Below are 22,047 nucleotides of genomic sequence, written 5' to 3'. Positions count from 1 at the left end.
CAAACAAAAAGTACCTTGAGAATAAGGTTTAGAGGTGATTTGCATCAAGGTTGAGCGTGTCTTGTATGATCAGTTCTCAGAACATCAGGGTGCCTGGAACACAAAATCACAAGTGCACTCTGATACCAATTTGTAAAAATGCTGCTACATTTAAGAGTCATTAAAGACAACTAGAACTCAATTAAAATTTCTGCCGGCAGCATTTTTTCCATGTTGTGGGAGTTTGTTTTGCCCACTGCCAATCAACTTGGAATAAACAGTAGCAGAGCTTGTTTCAAGACAAGTCTTACTGTTAATCTGGTGGGCTGAAAGCATAGTTCTCTTCCTGGGCCCCCAGTAGATCTATACCTAAATCGTTCATTAAAGAAGGCCAATGGTGGGGTCAGCTTAGTGGGATTCTGCCGGGGTATGTACAGTTGCTCTCCTTGGTCTTCTGCATGTCCTAGCCCAATTCTGGAGGGGCTCTGAAAACAGGCCCATCTCACAGCTTTGCCATTTCATTCCTAATCTGGTATCTTCCCATTCACATCACTGATTTCCCCTGTTTGAGTTCTTTCATCGATCATTTCAAATTATTTTCCATGAGCAGAATATTCATTCCTGTTCAGAAGTCGTCCATGGTCTCTTCCATGTAGCTTAAGACTTTTGGGAAGGGGGGGGGGGAATTATTCACTATGAAACCGCTGACCTCAGTAATGCTGTCTCCCCTTTCTCGGTTCTGAAGGAACTGCCTTGCCCTGCGCTAGCGCCATCCCTAGAGCCCTGCTTCTCCAGGCCCGAGAGACCAGCAAACCGTCGTCCTCCATCCCGTTGGGCAACACCTTCTCCCACTGCCTCACAGTCTCAGCCATCCGGAGACCAGACCTCCTTGGAGGAACACGGTGATGAGGATCCCCTGGAGGAAATGCCACACCTGTGATGCAAGCTTGCATGGATTACACCATCTTCACAACCAAACTCTGCCCCAAAGGAGAGATCTAGTTTTCTCAAGGTCAAAGAATGTTTTTTTTTTTTTTTTAAACACACAGCTGCTGAATGTCCAAACCTGTGAAACCGAGATGTTTCTAGAATGAAACAGCAAATGTGCCTGTAATAACTTAATTTTTTTCATAGCTCAGAAAACTATTTTTGTCTCCATCTTTTTTACACACAGTATATTAAAAAAAAGAAAAACAGGTAAATATGGTATAAATAGATATAAAAATATAAAAGTTTTTAAAAAAATGTACATTTTAAGAGATTCTGAACACCCTTGCTCTCAATCCTGACTGCCTCTCTGTTAAATTTGCACTGTTCTGTTTTGGTTGGGTTTGTCTCCATGTTGAACTTAGAGTGTTTTAAGTTAATTTTATTTTGTCAATGTTAACAATTTTTTAGGAATTTTTAAAAATGCTTCAGACTGTCTGATTCAGTGAACTTTTTGTAGTGAAAAAGCCATGGAACCAGTAGACAAGACAGATGTTCTGGAAACTGGAGGGATGCAGGTCAATGTTTTTGATAAGGCACAGAATCCTCAGACGGGCGTAGAAAATTCTCTGTATAGTCCACATATTAGTCTGCCCGAGTGCACGTCTTCGGGTACATGTACATATGCTGCTGTCCTCTCCCTCACCTAAGTGTGTGTCTGTCTGGCCCACTGTAATTGTGAAGTTCCTTGTACTGTACTATTATTGTTGGTCCCCTTGCATTGATGAGATAACAGCACCATTTTTAAATTATTGTTAAAAGATTAACCGGCAATGTACAGAGTTCACTCAGAATTTTCTTGTGTAAGGAAAACACTGCAAAATCATGAGGATACCAAATTGAGACAAACGGTGGTGCCTCTGAGTCTGTCTGAGACCATGATGAAGTAGAAATAAAAGCCTTTTTGAGATGGCAGTGTGCTCTCAGGTCTCAGGTTTCACATGCCCTCCGTGTCTTCCTGAGAACTCCAATGGAAAGTTTTCTGTAGCTAGGGGGATGGTGGGGAGGGGCTTGTGCAAAGAAGAAACAGCTGGTCACACATCTCACTGGGATGCACCCTTGCACATGATCACATTGCAGTTATGCAGGACTCTGGGAGGGTCCGTAGGTAAAGGAATGTCTTTATTCTCATTGCAAAAGCCAAAACTGGGAAGAGGATGGGAATTTGAGGAAAAGGTTACCTGCAAGTCAAGTGTGGCAGGCCTCTGTCCCCCTCCACTCAGGAAAGAGGGTGTGGCCAGTAGCTCCAGGAGAGGCAGTTCCCTCTCTGGCAGTGAGACATAGCCCAAGCTGGTGGTATCAGTTAGAGGTTAGCACAGGGGATTACAAAGGAGTGTGCTGCCCGTAAGTCCAAAAAGAAGTAAGTCCAAAAAGAACTATTCCAGCCACAGCTTCTGACTTCAACGTTTCATTAACCCAACAGTTTCCTTATATACATGAACAAGTGTAGTAAGTCCTATTCCCAGCATGACTACAGTTCCACCTTTAAGCATATACTTTCAAAAAACAAATGTTTGAGCATATGGAGAAATGGGAGCCCTCCTGTACTGTTGGTGCAAAAGTAAATGGTCCAGCCACTGCACAAGGCAGATGGCAGCTCCTCACCAAACCAGAATGACCAGATGATCCAGCTATCCCCCTACTGAGTGTATACCCCACCCCCACAAATTGAAATAAACTCAGATACTTGTACATCAATGTTCATTGCAGCATTATTCATGAAGATTATGAATAAGGTGGAAACAGCCCATCGTTAGGTGAATGGATAAATAAAATGTAGTTATATATACACAGTGGAATATTATTCAACCTTGGAAAGGAAAGAAATTCTGGCACCTGCTACAGCATTAATGAACCCTGAAAACATAATGCCAAGTGAAGTAAGCCAAGTCACAAAGATTTTGACAATTATTGTATGATTCCACTTACATGAGTTACTAGAGTATAGTCAGATTCATAGAGAAGAAAATAGAATAGTGGATACTAGGGGTTGAGAGCAAGAGGGAATGGGAAGTTTGTGTGTAATAGGTATAGAATTTCAGTTTGGGATGACAAAAAAGTACTGGAAATGATAGTGGTGAATGTTGCCCAGCAATGTGAATATACTTGATGCCACTGAGTTGTACTTTTGAAAATGGTTCAATTGGTAAATGTTACACATCTTACCACTTTTAATGCAAAAGACATTTCACTTAATCATTCTAGACATAGCTACAAACCACCTATTAAAAATTGGTTAGTTTTGTAGGGACAGAGGATATAGATCAGTAGAGCACTTACTTATCATGAGGTCCTAGATTTGATCCCCACCATGTGTGGGGGGGGGGAGGGGAGAGAGGTGACCGGGGTAAATGCTCCAGATGCATCAACATTCTTTTAGTTGGAAGAACCAACCAACTAGGAAGGAAGTTATTGGTTCTCATAACCGAGCCTCAAACTATGCCACCAGGATTCTGGTCAGTCTTCTGACTCTGCTGTGTGATTTTTATTGTTAGAGAAGCAATCCAACAACAGTGAACCCTAACAGCTCCTATTCATCTGGGAATTTCTGGGGAAAGGAGATCTCTTACCAGGAGCTCTAGCAAAAGCCCAAGGCTGATGATCCTCATTGGTCTAGAGAAAGTCACATGTCTGGCTTTGATCCAATTACAGTGTCAGGTTGACCCAGTGAAGGAAAGTGAGATGCTATCTGAATAGAGGGGAGAACATGCCTGGAAGGTAGTGGGAACCCTACAAATTTGAAGGACAAACTATAGCCACCAGATCTTGCCATCTGGTTGGAGGAGATAAAATTCCCAGGCAAAACAAAAGAAATGCAAAAATGGTATGGTAGAAATTTCAAGTACAGTGAGGTTTGGATAAGCAGCATTTCAACTTGGAGGGAGGCATTAATAAGCACGGTCACATGAGGCAGTGGCACACACACTAACTGGGCTGGTTGCAGAACTTTGTGTGACCAGAGCCACAACAGGCACACAGTACCTTGAGAACTGCTTTGGAATTTCTAATTATTGGACAAGAATTCTTGAGTCTGTATTGTGAAGCCACTCCAACTTTCTAAAGCAAGGCAAGACAGTAAGATGAAATCATTTTCCACTGCCCCGTCCAGATAAATGCTGAGACAGCTCCTTGGGTCCTACGTGGCTGCAAAGGCAGAGCAGCTGCCTACAGGGAACAGCCCACAGGAAGTGTCTGTTCATGTCTCCAGGAGCTGCTATTCATGGGCCAGTTGCTTTTATGTCCTAAGGAAAGATGCAGCAGATTCCTCAAACAGCCACAGCCCTGAAACTTCAGTCATGGGGGGGCGGGGGGGGGGGCGGGGTCACATTCCATTCTCTCCTTGCTTCCGCTTACCAGAAGGTAATTTGTTATACTAAGGTTTTGAGTATTATGAGTCTATTTTAAAAAAAATATTTTTGTATATCATAATTCTAATTATTAGTAAATCTATTTGTTTCACCTTTTTTTTCTTTCTGTGGAACAACCTATGAGATTTTAAAATACCTAATTTTATTTTTAAAATTAATCTATGTTTAAAGTAACTTAACATATCCATCATCTCACATAGTTACTCCCTCTCTTTTGTGGCAAGAGCACCTAAAATCTACTCTTAGCAAGCATTCTAAATGCAACACAGTACTATTGTTTTTGTGTTGTACATTAGATCCCTAGACAGGCTTGACAGAGTTCTACATATTTATCAAAAAGTGGCTGAAAAGCAGAACTACCATTTTCCTATTCCTCATTCATTGCTTTCAATTGTGGTACCATACACATGATATAAAACTGACTATTTTGATCACTTGACAGAGTGCCATTCGGGAACAGTTCTTTCACAGTGTTGTGCAACCACCACCACTGTCCTCTCCCAGAGCACTGTCTTCACCCTAAGGGAAACCCCAGAGGCACTAAGCCGTCACTCCCCCTAGCTCCTGGCACCTATTAATCTACTTCCTGCCTCCATGGATTTGCCTATTTAGGAAATTTCCTATTAGTGCCTATTTCATATGCCATGTAGCCCTTTGTGTCTGGCTTCTTTCATTTACCATGAAGTTTTCAAGGCTGTTCCCTGTTGCAGTGAGTATTGACTTCATTCCTCCCTATGCTGGATAATATCCCAATGGGTAGCTGGGCTGCATTTTGTTTATCCAGTCAGAAGTTGATGGTGTGTGTCTAGTTTTAAAACAAAAGAAACCCTTTGGTAAGCTTACTTTACACAGCCTTGTGCTCCTCCCCTAAAAAGGTGACTCACCATGAATAATCCCTTTACACCACTGAGCACTTTAGAGTCCTTAATCCTCCTTGGTTCAAGAGCCCACCATACATATCCTTGTCATGGTTTTCTCTGATTGCAATAGGCCTGTCAGCACCACTCTTTGAATGCAGCGTGCATCAGAATCCTGTATAGCAGACAGCAGGCTCTGAGTCAAAGACAGTTTGCTTGAATGAATTTGATGACACTGAGTTTTTAGCACACTCCAGGCCCCTAGAATACGTGTGCCTCTGCAACTCAAAAATCTGTACTGGAATCGTGGTTCGGACTGTGAAAGAAATACAACCTCAAGTCGTGTCTTTAAGACCGGGGTTGAAAAATAGCAACAATAACACATGCTTCCTGGGGTTAGAATTAAGGTACTTTGTGTACCTACTGTGAAGGGGACATTCTGATAAGAATTGCAAACACTGGAGGTGAACAGAAAAGACAGGCTCCTTCTTTGATGGAACCTGTGTTCTAGCTATAGGAAACATGGTACAAACAGGAAAGTGGCAGAGAGCAAGAGACTCTTTCTGAGCCAGGCTCATTTGCCTGTTGCCCAGTATGCCAATCCCTGAAGCTGCGAATTTTGCAAGAGTTTACTCATGAAGCAACCAAATAGGAGGATGGGTACCCCAGACTCAATTCTACCTTCTAGAGGATAGGATTTCAGGATAGTTATAGGATGAAGAAACAGGGTGGTGTGGGGAAAGGTAATTGGAGGTAAGAAAAGTGAGGTGATCAGTGGTCTGCAAATGTGTAGTTGAACTTCATGGCTCTTCACAGGATGTATGTTCAGAAAAATGGCAGTCTTAGCATGACCTGAGGGCAGAGGTTTTGGCTCTCTGATGTCAAAAGATTGCCCATCAGATATTATACAGGCCCAAGTGAAAGGGTTGATGGCTTCAACTAGTTTGAGCTAGTTTTTAGGGATTTTAGCTCCAAATCCCTAAAAACAAAAGCATTACCAAGCTGACCACCCATCAGAGCTGTAAGACTAGCAGGGCTCTATTACCTTACTGTTTAGTTAAGCAACTTCTAAAACTGTGATAAAAGCAGGTAACTAAGCTCAAGTGAAAATAGAGAGTTTATTCAGGTTTTTTGTTGTTGTTGTTGTTGCTTTTTTTTTTTAATTTCAGAAGAAACAACACGCTCTTTGGTTTTTAAATTTAAGGAGGGAAAAATCTAAATTTTTCTCTTTCTTGTAAGAGAAAAAAATTATAATTTTCATAATGGGGACTCTGTTACGTGACTAAGAGACTTTACTGGGGAGATGCCATTTGCCTGGAGGCTTGAACAAAAAGACACTGTCAGCCAGGCAGAAGGAATAGCCCAGGCAAATATGCTGGAGAGGTGGATGTGAGCTTGGTGTGTTCCACGAAGTGAAAGAAGGCTGGATTTTGTTCTAGGTGGTAAAACGAAGCCAGTGGCAGACAACAAGCTAAAGAGTTCCAGAAAGTGATTTGCATTTTTCCAAGGCTTGCAGTGTTGTGAGGATCAGTAAAGGGCAGGCCTGGAAGGAAGGCTTGCAGATCTAAGGCTGTGGTGCTGACACAGGGAAGCTCTGCTGGGGCTTGGGCTGCCTCCATCACTATAGCGTCCCCGCCATCATGCGCACTGTGAGCCGCTCTGCAGGCAGAACAGGGCTATCTAGTCTGCTGGGGAGCATCCCCAGTTTCCCACAAAGTTAGGAACTCCAAAAATCCACCCCAGTTGTTCAGTTAAAACCTGCAGGAGTCCCTTACTTATTCTTTGGCTGCCTCTTAGGCTGGGCCAGCCTTCTTGCCAATGGTCTTGTGCCAAGAATTGACTGCTTTTTAAGCTTTATTTACTTCAAGGTGCAAGATTACAGTCAGGTTCTCAGGCCTTGTTTGCTTTTTTTTTTTTTTTTTAAGGTTAGATCCTTCATTAGGCACTTCTAAGTTATTATTTAATCATTTGAACTTTAGTAAAAGTGATTACCTGCTCTTTAAGATTTTTTTTATATATAAAGGGACACCTGGGGTCTCTGAGGATGGGCCTGGCCATGGGTGGGCCTGGAGAGAGACAGTCCTCCATGCTACATACATAATCTGAGAGAATGGACTGGGAATACAAGGACTGCCATCTGAGAGAATGGACTGGGAATACAAGGACTGCCAGCTCTTTATTCTTCTTAGGCCTAGTTTGCTCTATTGGATTGAAATAACTCACCCCATTGCAAATACAGATGCTTCTCTAACTTCCCAGCAAATGGATAAACCTCAGCAGAGCTCCAGGATTCCAAATAAAACTTTGTCATTCTCATGGTCATCCTGGAATGAATTCATCGCTTCTTCATGGCTGCAGGCCTATGGGCCAATCGTGGCCTACCTTGGTCCCCTACAAATATTTTAAGTTTGACTAAATAAGAAAGTACTGAGGATAAGAAATAGGTGCCTGAAAATAGCTTTTGAAATTTTAAATTCTAGATTTCTGGAGAGTGATTAAGGAATAAGCAATTATCTAAAATGTTGCTTATACATGTTGAGTCATTTAATGGAGGGGAATTTATCCCCAAATAACCCCAGTGAAACTGAAGTTATTTGTGAAACAGATCTGTAGCAGTGAGATCTGGGGACAGTCTAATCAAACGATGATTAAGCCATAAATTTGACTATTGTGCTCACTCATCCGTAAACATTCCTGATGACCAGGCACTGAGCTAGACCTGTGGGAATGCAAAGACAAATGCTGACCTGCTCCCCAGAGGCTCCTCACCTTGTCAAGGGAGTCCTGCTACTGGATTATTCTCCTGCCTCAGAGCTTTCTCACTGAACAACCTTGGGGAAAGTACCTATCCTCTCTGAGCCTGAGTGTCCCATATGCAAAATAGAATAATAGTGGTCACCTCATAGGCAAGATAATGCTGGTTATGCACTAAACATACTGCCTGGTACTAAGGTTGTTAAACAGAATGATTGTGTACAAGGCAATAAGTAATAAACATGACAAGTTATAATAAACGTGACAAATTATAATAAATGTGACAAGTGTTATAATAATGTATGTAAGTGTAAAATGAGCCCCTAAAGGGATTCATTCTGCCTGGGGTTACTACAGACTCACTGCCACCAGGCTGACCTGTTTGTTAAGTCTCGAAGAATGCATAAGATTTTTCCAGGAAGAAATGGGGAGAGAATAGAGAAAAAAAATAAGAAAATCTCAAAAAGTATTGCATAGGTTATGCAGGTAATACTGCTTTGGGGTTTTCCAAGATGGATTCAAAAATTATTACTTTTGGCTGTTGTGCTTTTTATTGACTGCGACATTGTGCTAAGTTTTATTGCAGAGAAAAACAAAGCAGGGGAAAGGAATTTGTCCAGGCTGGCTCCAGGAACCCTGCCTCTGTCCTACCATAGTCATCCCTTAAGAGTGGCTGATGGGGGCTGGGGATGTGGCTCAAGCGGTAGCCCACTCGCCTGGCATGCGTGCAGCCCGGGTTCAATCCTCAGCACCACATACAAACAAACAAACAACAACAACAACAAAAAAAAAACAAAGATATTGTGTCCGCCGAAAACTACAAAATAAATATTAAAATTCTCTCTCTCTCTTAAAAAAAAAACAAGTGGCTGATGGCATGCAGTGGAAGCAATGTCTGGACACTTGTTTCTCCTTCCTGGGCACATTGTCTTCTGTGGCATTTAGAAAAGTCACTTTTCATGTATTCCCAAAAAAGACTCTTGTCCCCCATCAATTCATGTTAGCTTCCTTTAGTTCGCTGCCAGTATGTTTCCAAGTGATGCAGACAGCCACATTTATACTCTCTTATGCTGGTTTTAAGCCTGTTTACTTATGAGTTACACTCTGGACAGGTGACAAAGCTCTCTAGATGGTGCTAATAAAAATGAGATCTAGTAGGCCAGGGGCTCACTCGTGCAATTCCAGTGGTTTAGTCATCTTTTTCATCACTGTGACCAAAGGACCTGACAAGAACAATGTAGGGGGAAAAAAGATTATTTTGGCTCACAGTTTCAGAGGCTCAGTTCATGATGGGGCCCAAGGTGAGGTAGAACATCATAGTGGAAGGGTAGAAAAAAGCAGTTCGGGACATGGCAATAAGGAAGCAGAGAGAGCGCTTCACTCCCCAGGGACAAATGTAAACCCCAAAAGCATGCTCCCAGTGACAGAATTCCTCCATCCACACCCCATCTGCTTGCAGTTACCATCCAGTTAATCCATTCAAGTGGATTAGTCCACTGATTAATTCACTTAGATAGCTCTCGTGATCTGATTAATTCATCTTGGAACATTTTTCCTTTGTCTATACATAAGCTTTTGGGGGACACCTCATATCTAAACCATAACAACCAGCTAACTGGGAGACAGCACCCTATGTACAAGGCCAGTTTGGGCACCCTGTCTCAAAATAAAATTTTAAAAATATCTGTGAATATAGCTCAGTGGCAGAGGGCTTGCCCAGCATAAGTGAGGTCCTGGGTTCAATTCCCAGAACTTCAAAAAAGCCTTTTAAAAAAAGAGATATACAGCTGGGCCTGTAATCCCAGCGGCTCAGGAGGCTGAGACAGGAGAATCTCAAGTTCAAAGCCAGCCTCAGCAATTCTAGGTGCTAAGCAACTCAGTGAGACTGTCTCTAAATAAAATACAAATTAGACCTGGGGATGTAGCTCCGTGGCCGAGTGCCTCTGAGTTCAATCCCTGGTGCTCTCCCAAAATAAATAAAAATAAAGAAGAGATATATATGGACTTTATTGTTTTAGTCATTAGAGCTATTTACAAATATTTATTAATATCTTCATTTTTATATTTATTAATATCTTTATTTATCTGTAGATTTATTAATATCTTTATTATTCTCCCTCTGAGAATAAATAAGATATACAATCATAATTTACATAGTAAAATCACACTTCTTTTGAAGGACAGTGCCACTCTTTGGCCAATGAAATGTGAACAAATTCTAGGTGTGTCACTTCCTGCTAGAAATTTTGAGAGCTAATGCCCATTTGCCAGTTTCCTTTTTCTGCTTAGCAATTATACAAGCGTCTTAGCAGCCTGGGTCTCTGAGTAACTGAATACACAGACCCATGTTAATATGAGCATGAATAAAACATCAGCCCTTGGTTTGTTAAACCACTAAGATTTACAAATAGTTATTAATGCAGCATACCATAGCCTATCCTGACTGGAATGATTATCCCCCAAAATGGAAATATGTGTACAAATAATGCCAAGGAAATAAACCAAATCAGAAGATAAAATTTTCACGGCTTATAAAAATGCCTCCTCATAGCCAAATGTGTTAGCACATGCCTATAATCCCAGCAGGAGATCTACCTGTGAAACTTAGTGAGACCCTGACTTAAAATAAAATTTAAAAAGGTCTGGGGGTGTAGCTCAGTGGTAGAGTGCTTGCCTAGCATGCCCAAGCTCCTGGGTGGAATGCCCTGTACTGAAAAAAACAAAATCCAATTTAAGGGGCTAGAGGTATATCTTAGTACTTGCCTAGCATGCAAGAGGCCCTGGGTTCCAACCCCAGCACCAAAAAGAATTCTAGTTCTTTTAGTTCGGAGTGCACGTCGTCATAGTACTGAGCTCATTGTACAAAGCACAAGGACTGAGTTTATATTTCCTCGAGGCTGCTCCTCACCATCCCACCTCCTCAGTACACTTGTGGAAGTACAGTTTGAGTGCTTCCCTTAGGTTGGCAAACAGACCCAGGTGAATTGCAAGTTTTCCTAGGGAGACAGAAATGCAAGTTGTAAGAGCCCTTGAGAATATCCTTAGCAAACCCTCATTTTATGCATGATTTCAAGAATAGCCACCAGTGCCTGGATGTTTACTCAGGGCAATTTCCCTATAACCGCACAACCATCTTCACCTGGCTGTGTCTTACAATCACTAGGAATGACTTAAAGCCCACTTCGGGTCACATAAATCAGAATCTCTTGGGAGTAGCCATTAGCATATTGTAAGTGTTTCCCTTGGTGATTCTAAGGGAGTCAGAACTCAGGATGAGAACCACATAATTTCTTAGGCTAGAGGATGTCTGGCTTTTACCCCAGATATTCTGATGTAATTGCCTGGAGTGAGACCTGGACATTGGAATTTTTATGTTCCCTAGATCATTTTATTTTGCAGCAATATTTGGGAGCCATGGTCACAAAACTTAAGAGCTGAGGTCTGGTCCGACAGGCATGGGTGAAAATCCCTACTACCAGGCCTTGTCATATTAGGTATGTTCTTTATCCTCACTAGAGCTTAGTTTTCTAAGGGTAAACAAAATGGGTAAACATAACTACCTACTTCAGAGGGTGTCTGTGAAGATTGATTTATTATATAATTGCTCAATATATTTAAGTTATTATCATCTCATTTAATTCGCCTAATTATTCTTTCAATCAAGGTGATCTTCCTAATTTTAAAGCTGAAGGAACTAAGGATCAAGAAAGGTTATGGGCTGTCTCAAGGTAACACAATAAGAATTGGCAGAGCAGCGATCCATACCATCTAACCAGAAACCAACTCCATCCATTGCCTCATGGGGAGCCAAGTGTAGTCAGACCATAAGTTGCTGAATTAGCCCCACTAAGGGACACCTTTAGGCTGTCATGGCAGACTTTGCCCCAACTCAGCTCACCTGCTTCCACCCTGGAGATTAACAGACTAAAGTGGCTCTTAAATTTCATTGACTTCATGTCAGCTCCTTTAAGGGTTGTAAAATAGCCTCAAGTTACCTATTTGACCAGAATCCTTTTCTCAATAGGTTCTAGAAAAGCAACAGCTACAAACAATCTTTTATTAATATGGTACAATTTCTCAAGGGATCATGGCCTATTAAATCCATCCATAACTTCTGAAGGATGAACTCAGGTTGTGGTGACACATTATTTATACTCGCTCATCAGGTTGTGAAGAAGAGAGGGAATTTACCTAAGTTACCATATTAGTCAGATTTCTGTTGCTATGACAAAATCCCTGAGATAATCTGCTTATAAGAAGGAAAGATTTATTTTGATTGATGGTTTCAGAGCTTTCTGACCATAGTCACTTTGGGCCTGGGGCAGCATAGTACATCAGAACAGAAAAATATGGTGGAGAAGTTCTGTCAGGAAGCAAAGAGAGAGAAGGAGAGGAAGGAGCTAGGGTTCTCATATTCTCTTCAAGAACTGCCCAAGTGACCTAACTTGCTTCTGCTAGATCCCATCTCCTAAAGGTTCCATCACCTCCCCAAAGTGCCATAGCCGAGGGACTACGCTTTTAATACACGGGCCTTTGAGGGGCATGCCAAATTCAAACGACAGCATGTAACTTGAAGTCTAATACTTTGACTCAAGATGTGAAAAAAAAGTATATGACCATAGGACAGGAGACAGCCCTGACCCTCAGACAGGATCACGGGTTTACTTTGTTTACTTAACTGTGTGTTCATCATGAAGGCAAGGTCAGTGCAACTCACCCAAGGACCCTCCTCACTCCCAACCTGGTGTGAGACCTGAAACCCTCACTCTGGTGATGGGAGCGGCACCAGGGTCAGCAGGGCAGCTGCAAAGGGGGAGATAGGCATTTATCTCATGGCCTGGCCATGATCCTCCCTCTCCTATATTTGGATTGGAACAATGGACTTTCCATTGCTATGTAAAGTGGCATAACCATTGTCAGAAGTTTCCTAATCCCCATTCAAGTAGAATGAAGCCCTTAAACTGCTCCTATAGAGGGAACTTTAAAGCACCCACTACCTTGCCAAGGCAGCAGCTCCCCTGCAGAGGCAATGCCTGGGCTGCAGGGTTGTAAAGCCTATTGCCTAGGCTGGCAATTTCGATGCCTCTGAGAATACAAAAGGGATTCCTGCAAGTGAAAAGTCACCATTCTCCCAGTCACAGAAGAGACCTTGCTAGTCATTTCTTGTTTTGTTGACTCCACCTAGAAATTGAACGAGGTCATCCTCAGATCATGACTGGTTAAGGCAAAAGCTCAAAATCACAAGGCGGGAGCATCTTCCCCCCACCCCTGCCACCCGAGCACACTGCGTCCTTAAAGTCAGGTCTAAATTGAATTGAATTCTCAAAGCCTCTGACGATTTTATCTAAATTTACCCTGACCCACTTAGGGGAGGAGCCAGAATCAAGCACATCTTTCAAAAATGAAATTTGGGACATTATATTCAAAGCACAGACAACCCATAAAGCAGCCAGTGATCAATTTCAAGGTTCAGTTGATATTAACTCTCTACAGGTGAGGTTAGATGGGAAGTCAAGTGCGTCCCTTGCAGTTGAGACAAGGCTACTGAGGGCACCTGATAGCCCCATTAGCACAAGGAGCACTGCAGGAAAGGGCGGAGATGCTCTGGGAGACCCAGCAATGCACAGGGGGGCCGGCGCCTCATTGCCTAGCAACACTGATGCGGACGTCACTCTTAGGAGCATCAGTAGCAGCAGCCAGTTAGCACAGTACTCTGGCATTTCAAGGAAGGTAAAATGGGTTTTAAATCACTGTTCCAGGTGGGAGATAAAATGCAGTGGATGGAGCATGTGCGTCAGAAGGCAGACCGCCTACCTCTGCCTTAGCACTTAAAATGACAGCATCTCCTTTCCCCTGGGCAGAAGCAGGGTATATGTGTGTGTCAGAGCAGGTGGTGTCCCCAGCAGGCTGCTGCTCACTAGCCAGGGGAGGCTGGTTTCTATTTCCATCTTCCACCAGCCTAATGCTATGCCACGACAGTGAGAAGAAGGTTAAGGCTGCTGGCTGGTCTCGTTGGGACCATGAATGAATGAATTATGGCATTACAGGAACACTGGGTTGTGAGCCTCATGAACTCAGGGGTTCTCTTCCTGGTACCTTCACAGTACCTGCAAAAATTTAGAAGGCCCTCAATAAATTCTGGCTACGTCCAATACTCCTGTTTCCACTGTTTCTTTTTTTTTCTTAGGTAGGGGCACATTAAAATTATATATATATATATATATATATATATATATATATATATATATATATATGTAAAAAAAAAGGAAGAAATCTTACAATTTTTGACAACATGGTAAACATTAAGTGAACTAAGTGAAATAAGCCAGGCACAGAAAAACAAATACCACATGGTTGGGGCCTGGGTTGTGGCTCAGTGGTACAGCGCTTGCCTGGCATGCTTGAGGCACTGGGTTCTATCCCCTGCACTATGTAAAAATAAAATAAAGGTATTGTGTCCATCTACAACTAAAAAAAAATTTTTTTTTTAAAAAGTTGAACACATAGAAACAGAGAATAGAATGATAGACTAGGGGATGGGGGAGGTGAGGGCAGGCGATGTGGGTCAAAGGATAGTTTCAGTGTGGAGGGATAAGTTCAGGAGATCTGCTGTACAATATAGTGATTATAGTTAATAACAACGTATTGTATAGTTGAAAATTGCTGAGAGCAGGTTTCAAATGTTCTCTCCACCCAAAACAAACAATGATAAGCATCTGAGGTAATGGATATGTTAATTAGCTGGAGTTAGTCATTCGAAAATGAATGCATATAGCAAAACATCATGCTGTACAACATAAATATATATAATTTTTATTTGCCAATATAAAAAAAGTTAAAAAAAACTGATACAGGGCTGGGGATGTGGCTCAAGCGGTAGCATACTCACCTGGCATGCGTGCGGCCCGGGTTCGATCCTCAGCACCACATACAAACAAAGATGTTGTGTCCGCCGAGAACTAAAAAATAAATATTAAAAAAAAATTCTCTCTCTCTCTCTCTCTCTAAAAAAAAACAAAACTGATACAATTTAAGGATATAGCCTAAGCCATGTAATCTGAAAGCCCTTGTTGCCTGATAAGCACGCACGGAGCACAGAGCACATCATACTATGGCTCAGTTCCTAAACTAATGGACCAATGGATGCTTCCCAATGGGCTTTTACACATATCATTCCTGTATGAGATTTAGGGCTCAGGGACTTGAATGTAGTGCTTTTAACCCTGTCTATAACTCTCTCCTGCACAGGACTTCCAGTTACTTGGTTGCTGCCAAGACACTAACTGCTTTCCCTAGGAGGCTCTCAGGACCCCCTTTCCCCTTGAGGGGTCTCCAGGAGATACCAAGGCAGATCCTGAGCTATTTCCTGGGTGACAGGAAAAGGGAGCTAACAGAAAACCTCATCTCTCCCCTCTGCTTTTGGTAAACCTCTCTACCTAGGCCTCCAGGATTACTGGCCTACTGTGACTACGTCCTTCAATGACACAGTTGAATACAATCATGAGCACTTGACCGTGTGCAAAATACTATCTCATTTAATATGGCAATCTAGATAGCTTACAAATGAGGATCAGGGGGCTCTAAGCAGCAAGATCAAGTGTAGGCAGTAAGAGGCGAACCAGCCTTTCTGACCCTGGATCACCTGACCCAGGAGTTCTTGCTTTCAGTCAGTAGCCAGTCTGCATTATTCCTGCATGATCTCACCTGTCTTTCCAGACTCTATGCAGAAGCCACCAGTGGCTGCACACTTATATAAATGACTTAGCCTGTGCAATTAACAGAAGAATATATACTGGAGGATTGTGATGTGGAACAAGAGTGAGGTGTGTGTATATTCCCAGGAAGCTTTTGGAGATGTGGGTTTATTCACATGGATCATCAGTTTTTTTAAACAAAATATCACCTTACAGAAGAGAAGCATACTATGTCCAACATGAGCACACCAAGGCCCGTGGCCCTGGACCACTGCAGACACTGGCCGTGCCTTTGTTGTCATGACATCCACAGCACTTGTCCAACTGCTCTGGTTACACCAGCACTGCTTGCAGCCAGGGGTTGTGACAGCATTTAAAGACCAAATCACAATAAATCTCAGACAGAGTCAATGTGCTAGCCTAGGTCTGACTGGGTAGTTTTTCGTGTGTGACAGGTCTGGTGATGAGGCTGTGGCTTCATGAGGCCAGGAACCTGGTCTCTTCTGGTTCTTGCAGAACGCCCAGCACCTAGTGCAGAACCACACACAGGGTAGTGCTCAAATATTTGCCAAGTAACTGAATGACAGGGGCCACTATGGAGGGACTGGGGAAGGATTTTTTTCTCTCTAGGACTAAAGGAGAGGTCTCTTTATAAGGTCTGTGGTCATGAACCCCTGGCATGCCACCATTGGAATTTACTCAATCTCATTTGGAGAGGACAACAGGGTTTGACTGCTTCATCTCCTCTGTGATGTCATTGCTGAGACACCAGTCGAGCAACTGTACCTTCTCTCCCCAAGTCCCATATCCCTGGGGCCATCTCTTGTCTAATATACTATTCTGAATATATTTGCTTGTGTGTGTGTGTGTGTGTGTGTGTGTGTGTGTGTGTGTGTGTGTGTCTTTTGGGGGAAGAGCCAGGCTTCATTTGGTTCAATGCCCAGAGTATAGAAGATCAGCCAGGGGTAACTGGATACTCAAATGTGTTTGCTGAGTGGATAGACAAATGGATACAAAATCTCACAGTGTCTGCAGTGGTCGAGGGCCATGAGCCTTAGTGTGCTCATGTTCAACATAGTATGCTTCTCTTCTGTAAGATGATATTTTGTTAAAAAAATTGAAGGTCCATGTGAATAAACCCACTTCTCAAAATCTTCTTGGGAATATACTCTACACATACTTCACTCCTGTCTCACATCACAGTCTTCCAATACCCATTCTTCTGTTAATCACACAGGCTAAAACATGTATGTATGTGTTTATGGTAATCAGATAACAAATGGGAGGGGCCTGTACTAAGGTGTGCTCACAACCCCAACTGGATTGTACTTTAGTGACACTTGCCAAAGGAGAAGGGGATGTTTGATGTCTTGGCCTCAATTCCTGGCTAAATTTTTTTCTTATGATTATTCATTTTTACCCATTTGTCCAATCCTCTCTCTGTCTTTTCCCTCCTCCACCCACCCATCCGTGCATCCTCCACTCATTCCATTTTCTTATTTATACCAGACACTGGGAATGAGGAGAAGCTTCCTGCATCCTCCCAGCTCAGACTAAGAGATGATTCTAAAGAGAAAGATAGAAAGTTGGAGGGAGGAAGACTGTAGGAACCATCAAAAACTCATGATGTGGCTCATGAGAAGATGCTTTCCAGAAATCCCCATCTGACAATGGATCCAGGGTTCCACAAGGAAAGGGACATTTGGTAAAACTCCACTGGGTATTAGCAGCTTCCCCCTATCGCGTGTGTCCCCCAGAGATCACATAACCCCCGAAGCTACACTTCCCCTCTGAGTAGGCCAGCTCCATCTCTGAGGGAGTCATGGCTCTGGGGTAGGTGACTACCCTATAGCAACTGGCCAGAGAAGTGCTTCCTCCTTCCTCCAAGGCAGGTCCTTGAGCTGCACTCCAAGAGCTCCTGGGGCAGAAGTGATCTGATTTTTTTTGCACTTGCTCTGTCTCATATGCACGCAGTGCAGGAGATTGAGCCATGAGCCTCTTACACCATTGTATTAGTCATGGTGCTATTTTCCAGGAACACAGGTCAACTCTAATCCCACTTCCCTTTCATCTTCCAAGCCCATGCTGTGGCAAGAGCATTCCCAGGAAGTTTGCATCCATCCTGTATATGTGTGTCATCTTTTTTTTAAATTTAGTGCAGTAAACTATAGCATTACCTGGCCATGTTTTCAGTGTAAAGTCCAATCACATATCCATAGTGTAGTCAAGATTCTGTCACTCAGTCAGCTAATTAGCAAATATTAATAGCCATCTACCAAATCCTATTCTTAGTTTCAGGGATATAGAATTGAGCAAAATTCTCAGAAACCAGTGGAAAAGAATGTCATGAACTCCCTTCACTGTAGCTGAGGGTGCTATGGGTTCATGAGAAGGTTTTGATTCTACTGTAGGGGTGGCAAACTCAAATTGAACCTCAGGATGACATTATTTTCTTAGGGATATTAACTAGTTTAGTCCACTTTGGGGATGAGACACTTGATTCAGGTTGTACCTGTTCTTCTCATTCATTTTTTCTATGTCTACATAGTTTCTTTAATCCAGAACTTTATCATGGTGATGAAAGGATTCATCAAGATTCATTGAACTTTTATCTAAATCAAGGACTATTACAGAGTCACATCTGTATCAGAGTCAACAACTGAATTGTAAACCCTGGCTGTAGAGGGGGTGATGCCTCCTGATCAGTGTGGCCGGGGGGCAACATGGAGTCTCATCTCCTTCTCTGCAGTGCCCCCCTGAGCCTTCTAATGACACAACCACTTAAAGAACCTTGTCCACTGGCCTCTGTGAACACATGTATGTCCCTTCATGGGCTCTACTAGGTACGTCTACAAACTCACTGTCCGCTTCTCTCAAACCTTAGTGTTCTGCTTGGTGCCATCGCTCCTTCTCTAATTGGTAGTCCTGGCCAATTGGTGTCCTCTGGCCTGTGCTGTAACAATGAGAGAAGCAGTACTTCCCTTGGGAATCCAGTCTGCAGACAGACCCTCCAATACTCAGACACAAGGACAGAGAAACCCTGGGGAACTCTAAATCATTTCACAATGTATATTGCATGGGATATAGAGGCTGGAAAGAATGTTTGGATAAATAAGAAAATAAAGAAAAGAACACCATGAAAGAATCTAGAAGAGAGATGGAGGTCCTAATGAGAGAATTTGATACAAGTTGCAGCTATAAATATTAGGATTTAAATTGACTTGAGGGACAGAAAACCCAAAGAATAGTGCCTTAACAAGACTGAGGTCTTATTTTTCTGTCATAGAAATGTAGAGAATCCAGATTCCTTTTATATTCTAGCTCTGTTGCCCTGAGTGTTTTGGGGGCTGCTCAAGCCCTAGTAATCACATCCTTATTCCATTTAGCAAGGAAGAAGGAGTAAAGAATGAATTGCTCTCTTCCTATGGGGACAGTTCTTAGAAGTTGTGTACCACTCTGCTTACAATATCTCATTGTGCTAGAACTTAGTCATGACACCACACCCAGCTAGAAGCGAGACTGGAAAATATAGGCTTTATTCTGAATAACTTAAATGGCAATTGAAGATTTTCTAGCAGTTTCTTAAAGTGGTCTGAGTAAAACATTGATGGTTAAGACTTCAGATATGGAACACTTCTAGGTAATCACACAGTGAAGAACATGACCCCAGGTATAGGCGTTTGAAAGACTATCGAAGTGAAGGTCTTTGTCTTTACCAGGCTTGGTGGCATGTTCCTGTAGTCCCAGCTATTTGAGAGACTGAGGCGAAAAGATTGCTTGAGCCCTGGAATTTGAGGCCAGCCTGGGCAACATAGCAGTTTCCTCTTTCTTTTTAAAGTGAAAGTTATTGACACACTGAAGTCAAGGGACATAGAGGCTTGTCTCCTGGATCAACCATTAATAATGTAGAATATGAAGCCTCCCAGGCTGACTGATGGGTTAGGGTGGGGACGAAGATTCAAAGGCCACTGATGAAATGTAAGCTGCATGGCAGACCTTGTAGCCATGTGGACCACTGCCTCAAGTTTATTCTATAGTTATTTCAACTTAAGAAATCAACAGACTTCTCTGCTGTCTTCCTTTTGATTTCCCACAGCACTAGAGACATGAACACACTTAATAACTACTTATTAAATGAATGAGTCACCAACACCACACCGGATCCCTGAAGACTATTGAATATGTTCTTTTTCCCCAAAGCTCTTGCTGATTCAGCATTAGGAGAATAACAAATATTGTTTATATTGTGCTACAGCATTTTGGTCAACTTCCTAGCTTCAGACAGTCTGTTTGAAATGTGTCTTTGAAAAAGTCTAGGGGAATACACACACACACACACACACACACACACACATACACACACACACATACAAACAATAAAGAAGTTTTGTGTGCACTATGTTGCAAGAGTAGACTGCGTAAGCCCAAGAAATAGAGTGCAAGGTCTATTCCCAAAATAGCCAGATGGAAGGGGATTCTCTCTATACCATTACTAAATGCTAGAAAGAATCTCTGGATTTGAAGAGAGAGGGACAGAGTAACTTCTTTCTCTGGACTGTGAAGACAAAAGGCAGAGTTGTTGGCTTCCCTGGCACTTAGAAGGTAGCCTTCAGCTGAGAGGCACTGAGGTCCCTCATCTGATTGCCCCCTGACAGGTAGGGGGTGGCACAAATCCATCAGCCTGTCTTGGATGCACAAAAGGAGGCAGGGCCTGCCTTCTCTTGCTCCTTCCCACAGCTGGCTCCAACTGGCTTCTATCTGCTCAGTGTTAGGGTCAGAAAGCCAAGCAGGTGAGGACTGGCAAGCTGAGAAAGTCAGAATCCAGAAATGGCTTCAAGAGAATCTGTACACAGATTATACAGCAAGTGAGGTAAAGGTCTGTTGGGCTAAGGCTGGGATCGAGAACCAGCCTTTGGACGTTCACGCAGTGCCGAGAGCAACTGTGCTGGCAATCTTCTCTCTGAAAACTTTATTAGAAAGCCCCTGCTCCCTCTTTTTGTGTGCTTGAAAGTGGTAATAATACAAGTAATGCCGCTTTATCCTCAGGAGATACAGCCCAACTGAACCCTATGCACGTACCATGTTCCTTTCCCCCCCCCCCACACACACACACAGACACACACACCTATAATAAAATTAATTTACAAATTGGGCACCGTAAGAGATTAACACCAATGAGCAAGACTAAAATAGAAAAATTTGTAACAATGTTTCATGAATTACTTATTTCTTGAATTTTCCATGTAAAATTTTGGACTGTACTTGGCCACAGATGACTGAAATTGTGGAAAGTGAAACTGCAGATGTAGAGAGACTGCTAGTATCCATAGCAAGACAGAAAAACCATCTTTAAGTTATCCTAAGTTTATATGCCAAAGTGAAGGTTATTTCTTTCCTTTTTCAACAAAAAAACACATAATAAACAAGAACAATATACTATCCATGTGTCCACCATTGAAAATGAAACATTTGTTAACATGCATATGCTATAGAAATTTTAGTTGATTCTCATTAAGTGTGGTATTTATGTTCTGTAGAGTTGTTGCGAATATTGAATTAGCAAATAGTGAATCATCACTCCTAACGGAAGTAGAGAGTCAGCTTTCTGGGAACCTCTAGTTTGTGCATCCCTTAAAGGATTGTGGTACAGTTCTGTAGTGTTTAATAAATGTTTTACACAAACAATAGGATCCTGTTGCAATGGTGTATAACTTGCTTTATCCACTTGATTGTGTGTCATTTATAACTTAGTTAAATCAAAACATGTAGGCTTAATTCATTGCCTGAGACTTTGGTACATAATTCCAGTCTCAGCAGTTAGAAGATTATCACTCACGGAGGATTTTAGGCACTTCCAGAGAAAAGCAACTCTTCAACCTACCTCAGACAAGTTGTCCTAAACAAACCTGATTGTATTGCTTTTTGACTGAATAGAATATGATATAGAATGTAATCAGAATCTCTCAATACAACAATGCCATCATCCCAAGCAGGAAGCCCTCTGAGGTCCCACAACACTTTATTCTTTTTTTTTTTTTTAAATATCAGATTGCCCACAGTTTTTTTTTTTTTTTGAGAGAATTTTTTTAAAAAAATATTTATTTGTTAGTTTTCGGTGGACATAACATCTTTGTTTGTATGTGGTGCTGAGGATCCAACCCGGGCCGCACACATGCTGGGCGAGCGTGCTAACGCTTGAGCATCCCCAGCCCCAACACTTTATTCTTACATCTAATACTTAGTATGGCTTTTCAGATTAAGTACAATTTGCAGATTTTAGAGAATTTATGTTCACATATCTGGCTCTATAGCAGGTATTCCACAAACATCTGATAAATGTGCATTGGGGATGAAAATACAAACAGATGTTTGCATTCATTTGCTAATTATTTCATTATTTTCAGGCCC

General features: G+C 42.2%; 1 protein-coding gene across 7 annotated transcripts in view; it reads left to right on the top strand.

Annotated features, from left to right (window-relative positions):
- Positions 1-932, top strand: part of MTCL1 (microtubule crosslinking factor 1) — a 124,737-nt gene extending 123,805 nt beyond the window's left edge. For all 7 annotated transcript variants that reach the window (XM_081262882.1, XM_081262886.1, XM_081262881.1 and 4 more), the window contains one exon: positions 725-932. In XM_081262882.1, the coding sequence (XP_081119008.1) occupies positions 725-919 (195 nt within the window). In that variant the 3' untranslated portion in view covers positions 920-932. The remainder of the gene's footprint in view (positions 1-724) is intronic.
- The last annotated feature ends 21,115 nt before the right edge of the window (positions 933-22,047 follow it).

The sequence above is a fragment of the Spermophilus citellus genome, assembly GCF_964194105.1.
Source record: "Spermophilus citellus genome assembly, chromosome: 12".
Lineage (NCBI taxonomy): Eukaryota > Metazoa > Chordata > Mammalia > Rodentia > Sciuridae > Spermophilus > Spermophilus citellus.
Note: the sequence above shows the minus strand (reverse complement) of the source record. Positions and strands in the feature narration are given on the sequence as shown.